The following is a 7,500-nucleotide window of genomic DNA, read 5'->3' as shown; positions in this document are numbered from 1 at the left end:
ACACACACACACACACACACGAGACGACGAACGTAACAAATTGGAATATTTATCAAGGCCGGAGGGCAGCACCGACGTCCGAGCGGCAAGGGCGCTAGTTATACGAGATAGCAATGGATGTCCATGTAAGTACTCTAAATAGCAGATAAGGTTTTGCGGGACGGCACCACAATCACCTCGCACATCTCTCTATCGACTCCCCCATGGACTGTTATTCGAAATATAGTGGATTCCTATCCACTTATTTACTCCGCATATCGTACCCACAGGCTGATCTTGCGTGCATAAGCGGCTTTAATGTACCCAGATACGTATATTACATTCGGAGTAAGACTCGCGCGTTCTGCGCGACCTTTGTGCTGTAAGCGTTTCTTTGCACTGCATATTGTCTGTGGTAACATCCGAACCCGATTCTTAGTGACCCACAAATATAGGAGTGGAGAGAAGAGAGGGGGGGGTGATCGACACATGTCAGCTGCTGTACTCGAGAGGAGGGTTGCCAATGAGCGACACAAGTGTGAACACACACACACCGCTGCCCTTTTGTTTTGCCGCAATTGCCTTCCCCATCTCTGAGCGCTGGGAGCAGTGTAAGATTTCAGCGAGTTTTCCCCAATAAAACCCCACACTCACACACACACACACACTCTCTCTCTCTCTCACTCACGCACCAGCAAAGCCGCCTGCAGCGCTGCCCGCAACCGTCGCTGTATCCACTGACGATGATGACTGCCGACCACCAGCAAACAGTGGCGATGATGATGATGATGATGATGATGATGATGATGATGATGTTGATGGGGTAGCTGTTGTACTTGGCACAGGGGTACTTGGTGTCGTAGTGGCGACGGTGGTGCTTGTGGCAGTCGTTAATGGGATTGATGGTGTAATGGCTGCGCTTGTGGCGTGCAAAGTGGCGGTAGTTGGGTTGATTGTATGCCTTGCTCCGTTTGTGGTAGTTGTCGTGCTGGTGGCAGCAGTTGTGGTGGCGGTGAATACCGTCGTCGTTGTTGTAGTCGTGGTAAACATCGTTGTTGTGGTTGTGGTTGTGGTTGTGGTTGTGGTTGTGGTTGTGATTGTGGTTGTGCCCTGCGGCCCCTGCTGCATTGGCGGTGCTGGTGACGTGGTGGGTGGCAGCGGCGTATCGCTCGTAGTCGTAGTTGAAGGCACTGTTGCTGGACCCCCGACAGTCGAAGTGGTGGTCGTTGTTGTTGTTGTTGTAGTTGTTGCGACTGACGTTGTGGTGGTGGTGGTGGTTGTCACTGTGGTTGTCACTGTGGTTGTCACTGTGGTTGTCACTGTGGTTGTCATCGTCGTGATCTGTGCGCTCATCACCTGCAGCAGCACACCGCCAATGTTAAGTGGATCCGACATGTTCCGCCCCAGCACGAGCGTGCGGTGTGAGTCCCCAAGCATGATGTACTGTGTCAGCCGCACGCGCTGTCCACCTGCGGTGACAATGAACGTCGTGTTGTCAAATCCCTGAAGCAGCAGCGTCACCGCTGTGCCAACCGCGCTCTCCCCTGTCGCCTCCAAAGGAGGTAGCGACACGGTCTTTCCCGGACGGGCAGCAGTGAAGGGCAGCGAGACCGCATGTACGGGTCCACCGGTGAACATGGCGTTGACGAGGTTGAGGCGAAACGACGCAGCGGTGATGAGCGAGGTGGGGCGCCCCTGCACAGCGAACGTGACAGCATCAAATGAAGAGAAGTTGGCAATGGAAAACGCTTTGGCAGTCTCGCGTGTCGTGTACGCTATGTCGTGGTGATATGGCCCAACAAGCGTTCCGTTCATCGACACAAACACGTCCCTGGTAAAACGGTGCGTATGTATGAACGCAGCGTCAGTGAGTGTGTGTGTGTGTGCGTGTGTGTGTGTGTGTGGTGTGTAGCGTGTTGTGTGTAGCGTGTTGTGTGTGGCGTGTTGTGTGTGCGTGCGGTGAATGAGCTTGGGAATCTACTGGCATGCATCTGTGCGAATGTGCGTGCGTGCGTGCATGCAAGGTACGCAGTGTAACAAGGCCAAGACATCAGAGTGGACACGCGCTCGATAGGCTCACGTCTGGCCGCTGAACATTTCCATGAAGAAGTTGATGCGCTGCAGCCGCTTGAACATGGGATTGAGGCGGTAGAAGCGAAACGCCCGTGGTGGCAAACCACGGACCAGCACCTGGTGTCGTGAAGCATCCATGAGAAGGAAGGCAGTGTTGTGATGTGGTGGGCGATGGTGCAAGGCACATGAGCCATGACGGAACAAACGCGACGTGATGCGCACAAGCTCAGGCAGACAGTCAGGCAGACAGTCGGTCAGGCACACACACACACACACACATACACAGATCACACACGTACACATATACACACAGAGCACACACATAAGCACGTACACAGAGCACACATACACACAGATCACACATACACACAGATCACACATACACACAGAGCACTACAGGGACAACCCCACACAAGCAACCCCGCCTCTCATGCTGCTACTCACCGCATTGGCTGTGTCGACAATGACTGGCTGCCTGCACATGGTGGCCGCCACCAACTGGGGCAGCACCACAAACTTTGGAACGTCGCCGATGCGGATGACATTTTCGCTGACGGGTTCGCTGGCAATCAGCGCCATCTCGTTCGTCGACACACTCCCCGTCCCTGTTGTCACACGTGCATACACGTGGTTGGAAGGATTGGTGAGAACCTCTCTCAACCACAGACAGAGAACAAGAGATCAAGCAAGCAAGACAGACAGGGAGACATAGAGAGAGAGAGAAGGAGAGAGAGAGCTGAAGGCCGTGGTGGTGCACTCATGACCTGCAAGATAACGTGGGGCAGGCAGACATCTGAACAAGTAGGTGCACTGCAAGCTTGCATGTGCACTAAAGGGTAATACGCAAGCCGAAGACCAAGACGCAAGTGGGCATCGCCATACCAACAACGATGACGGTGACTCCGTGCTCGCGGAGCTGGCGTGCAGGCGCGATGAAGCTGTCATGGGCCGAGTGACTCACGAACAGCACTGCAATGCGGGGAATGCCCAGGTACGCAGGGCGCATCTGTGTTGCATTGCACGCGTGTGTGCGTGTGCGTGTGCGTGTGCGTGTGCGGGTGATGAATGAGAGTGAGTCGTTGCTCTGTAGCTGCTGCGAGATTGCAACCAAGCAACCGCAAATCAACCCTGCCTCCGTCTTCAACCTGCAGCAAGTTCATCATCATCACACTAACAGTAACAACAACCGCAACCGCGCACCGCAATAACTCAGGGCTCACAGCTCGCCGAACATCCGAGATGACACTCACTCCATATTTTTCGCCGAATACCGCCTGTCGTGCAGCAGCCAGAGCCGCCCCGGTGTTGGTGAAACCTGAAGGCCGTCAGGGGTGTGCGTGGAAGGTGAGGAAGTGAGAGAAGATTGGAGCGTAGTCGCGTGCGCGTTGCAACCTGACAGCCGCGGCCACAGCCAAAAGACGAAAACGATGGTTGAATAGTGTACAAAAGGAGAAAGCTGAGGTACAGCACACCCAGACACCATGAAGCAGCATCGCAGAGCAGCAGCCTCAGCGCTCCACTCGTACTCACCCCCTCGAAAGTTCTCCGTAGCAGCATGGGCCAACAGCTCGTCTGCGGAAAGGAATTCCGCAGCGTTCAACGTGTACAGGCGCGAGGGCGTGGTTGCGTATGTCATGAAGGCGATGCGGGTCTGGGAAGGGCTGATGTCGAAGCGGGAGGCGGTTTGCACGGCGTACGACCGAAGTTGGGAGAAGTCTTGGTCAACGTCGCCGCTGCTGTCCAAGATGAAGAGCACGTCTGCGGCGTGGTCGCGGCAGTCTGCCTGCACGGTGCTGACATAGACGTAGTTGTCTGTCTCAATGTTGTCAGGGATGGAAATGAACTCGAACCCGACCTCCCTAGCGTACTCTGCAATCTCGGCCAGGACATCTGCGCTGGCTGAGGAGGGCTTGTCTGCAGAGCCGAGGGCCAGGGCCCGCCCGACGTGCCTGAGCTCGGGCGCTTGGGTGGGCGTGTCTGGGCGAGGCTCATAACCGTTCTTGACCAGGAGCTCAAATTCAATGGAAGCCACCAGCATCTGCAGCATTGTGGCTGTGCGGAGTGTCATGAGCTGGTATTCTTGCTGCGCAAACTGCACTTCGAGTGCAAACTCCTGTAGTGAGATTGAGAGTGAGTGGGTGAGTGTGCATGAGTGAGTGAGCGTGTGTGAGTGAGTGTGTGTGCGAGAGAGAGAGAGAGCGTGTGTGTGTGAGTGGGTAGGTGTGTGTGTGTGTGAGAGAGAGAGTGTGTGGGTGTGTAGGTGTGTGTGTGTGTGTGGGTGTGTGTGTGTGAGAGAGAGAGAGAGAGAGAGAGAGAGAGAGAGAGAGAGAGAGTGTGTGTGTGTGTGTGTGTGAGTGAGTGAGTGAGTGAGTTAGTGAGCAAGCTGTGTGTGTGTGTGTGTGAGTGTGTGTGTGTGTGTGAGTGAGTGAGTGAGTGAGAGAGTGAGTTAGGGAGCAAGCTCTTGTGCTCGCAATTTTTGTGTGGTTGTATTGCTCTTGCGTGCTTGCAGGCAACGAAAACCAGGAGCTACGCGCACTTTCACGCGCACACACGCATACGCACACACGCATACGCACACACACATGCACCTCAGAGAACTCTTTGAAGTTGACGAGGGGCGCGGGCGCATCCAAGCTTGCGTCGAGGTAGTCCAGGGGCACGCCAGTCACCTCTGCCTCTGTCAGATCTGGTGGAGACTGGTACCCTGGTACTATGCCTGGGCTGCCAGCAATGCAGTGGTACGGGAACTGGCTCACGAACAAGAGCGAGGACGCAACTGCCACCAGCGTCACCGCGTGGATGGCGGCAAGCGGCAGCACCGCCATGACTAAAGTAAATGACTGTTCTTCTGTTCCCTTGTTGCGCGGGCCTGTTTGCTTTTGTTGCAGGACTCCTCCTCCTTCTCCCTTTGCCGGCTCTTGTCACTCTTGTCACAGCCTTGTCACAGTCTTGCGACGGTCCTGTCACAGTCTTAAGAGTCTTGTCGCTCGTCCAATCCTCACCCACCCGCACGCACGCACACGCACGCACCCACGCAAGCAAAAAGGACTTCAAAGGCGAGGGGCGAGGCACGAGGAATGATGAATGTTTTCCATTAAATTTCAGCAGCATGAGACGAGTGTGGGTCTGGGCGTGTGTGCGTGTGGGTTGTTGTGGGTTGTTGTTGCTTTCCTTTGCCTTTGGTTGGCACCACTCATCAGCTTGTATGAATGAATGAAGCGAACAAGCAGCAAATGAAGGTGTTCAAGGCGACCAGCGACTCCAGGAACGACAGCTGTTGCTTGCTTGTGGAAGGCAGGAACAACAACAGCAAAGAAGCAAAACAAGCAAGGAAGCACTGGCATTAGGAAGGAGTTGGGACTGAAGGAAGGATGCCTTCGTGCTTGAAAAGAAGAAGAAGACTGTTAGTGAGGGACAGCATCAAATCAAGAAGAACTTCACATAACGTTGTCACGTAACAGCAGGAATCATGGCGAACACAAATGCATGGAGTCCCCCCATTCAAGGACAAAACAAGCCAGGAGCAGTGTGTTGAACTTGCACGGGAGGGGAAGAAGAAACCCAAGTAACAACAGAACAACGATGTTCATGCATCTCGCTTGCGCGTGGATGAGGATGAACCAAAAGTCAAATAACAAGCAAGGAAAAGGAGCAACAAAACCAGAGGAAAAAACAGAAAGACGGTAATGTAAAATCCAACGAGAGAGCGAGGCACAGGCAAGAGGAAATGCTCCAATGCGGCGTGCTTGTCGCTGCGTCATCGTCAGAGTGTTGGTGCAGAGTACAGCGCCTCGCCGTCATCGCCAATGTTGTCGTACGTGGTGGAGGTGGGCAGGGTAGGCGGCCGCTGCTGCCGCGAGGGCGTTTGCGAGGAGGAGGGGAACGTAATCAGATATCCACCATCGGGGTCCGTGTTCTTGTCCGTGGCCGCTGCTTGCTGGTGCGTGTTCTTGTCGCTGTGCGCAACGTCAGCCGCTGTGGCGTAGAGGTCGTCGTCGCCACCGCCGTCTGTCTCGGACGTGGCCACGTCGTACGATGGGTGCAGGGCGCGGTGGCGCGGGTTCTCCGCATAGTGCGCTGGCATTGGTGAGGCCATATCGTAGGTGGGGGCGTTGGCTCGTGCCTTTGCACCGTCCTTCTCCTCCTCATCTTCATCATTGCCAACGTTGGCCAGGGACTTGGCTGTTGGGTTGTCGTACGTCACGTCGACAGCAAGCGCGCCTGCACGCCGCTGCGTCTGCTGCTGTTGCGAAGCGACATCGTACAAGGGGACATCAAACCCTCGCAGCTGTTCGTGCTGCTGTTGTGGCGTCACGGTGGTTGCAATGTCATACAGCGGAGCCGTGTTCTGCTGCTGCTGTTGTGATGCGACATCATAGAGCGGTGCGCCCTGGGTTTGCTTCTGCGGCGGCTGTTGTTGCGATGCCCTGTCGTAGAGTGGGACCCCAAAGCCCTGCACGTCCTCCTCCACAGCGTTGTCGTAGATGGCCTGACCATCGCCGCCATCGCCCACGTCGTACAGGGCGGTCTTGGTGCGGGCGACGCTGACTGCTGCTGCTGTTGCGTAGGCCGGTGGCGCCGTCTTTCCCGTGTGCATCGGCAGCTCGTACACCCGGTTTGGGCTGGCGAGCGAACACCACAATGGGACATGTGAGCAGGACCGGGGGAAGGGGGGGGGAGGCTTGACACGGCAGACAGACGCGGGCACACAAACAGAAACAAAAAGACAAACGTAGACAGACAGAAGGACAGAAAGCAAACGACGGGAGACAGACACAGACATACAGACACACACACACACACACACACAGACACACACAGACACACACACACACAGAGACAAACACACACACACACACACACACACACAGACACACACACACCTGATGGCATCTGGCTCTTCGTAGTCTGGCAGGAACATGTTTGAGACGGGGACCATGTATTGGCCGACGTGGTTTGCCGGTCGCTGCGCCCCACGTGATGGCGGGGCTGGCACCTTGCTCTTGCCAGCTGTCGTATATGCAGGCAACCGCGATGGGCGGCGGTGTTGGGATATGCACATAGATGAGGCGTTGAGGTGATTGGCACCAAAAAGACAAGGGAACACAACCACACATCGATCCAACTGGGATGGGGGTGGACTTGGAGGTGCATGAGGTACATGGGTACATGAGGTGCATGGGGTGACAGACCTGCGTTGGCTGAGTTACGTCGGCGGCGCACAAACAGCAGAATCAAAGCAATGATGATGACCATGCCTGCCGAGAGGCGAATGACGTGGAAAGCGTGTACGGGCGAGGGGGTGAGTGGGTGAGTGGGCGAGCGAGTGAGTAAGCGAGTTCGTGAGTGTGCGTGTGTGTGTGTGTGTGTGTGTGTGTGTGTGTGTGTGTGTGTGTGTGTGTGTGTGTGTGTGTGTGTGTGTGTGTGTGTGTGTGTGTGTGCGCGTGT

General features: G+C 55.5%; 2 protein-coding genes across 2 annotated transcripts in view; both read right to left on the bottom strand.

The window, feature by feature from the left end:
* Positions 1-4,877, bottom strand: part of PTSG_10134 (uncharacterized protein) — a gene marked incomplete at its 5' end in the record, with an annotated part of 5,864 nt that extends 987 nt beyond the window's left edge. Inside the window, 8 exons of the mRNA XM_004988415.1 lie at positions 831-967; positions 1,336-1,810; positions 2,060-2,169; positions 2,497-2,657; positions 2,935-3,058; positions 3,303-3,367; positions 3,583-4,165; positions 4,641-4,877. Coding sequence (XP_004988472.1) covers positions 831-967; positions 1,336-1,810; positions 2,060-2,169; positions 2,497-2,657; positions 2,935-3,058; positions 3,303-3,367; positions 3,583-4,165; positions 4,641-4,877 — 1,892 coding nt within the window. The remainder of the gene's footprint in view (positions 1-830; positions 968-1,335; positions 1,811-2,059; positions 2,170-2,496; positions 2,658-2,934; positions 3,059-3,302; positions 3,368-3,582; positions 4,166-4,640) is intronic.
* A 938-nt stretch (positions 4,878-5,815) lies between these two features.
* On the bottom strand, positions 5,816-7,308 carry PTSG_13003 (uncharacterized protein; the record flags this gene model as incomplete). The annotated part of the gene is made up of 3 exons (XM_004988414.1): positions 5,816-6,674; positions 6,936-7,062; positions 7,245-7,308. 3 exons carry the CDS (start codon positions 7,306-7,308, stop codon positions 5,816-5,818), a joined length of 1,050 nt encoding a protein of 349 aa, XP_004988471.1.
* Between the last annotated feature and the right edge of the window lie 192 nt (positions 7,309-7,500).

The sequence above is a fragment of the Salpingoeca rosetta genome (assembly GCF_000188695.1).
Source record: "Salpingoeca rosetta unplaced genomic scaffold supercont1.35, whole genome shotgun sequence".
NCBI lineage: Eukaryota > Choanoflagellata > Craspedida > Salpingoecidae > Salpingoeca > Salpingoeca rosetta.
The sequence above is the reverse complement of the archived record's forward strand: the minus strand, read 5'-3'. Positions and strand labels throughout refer to the sequence as shown.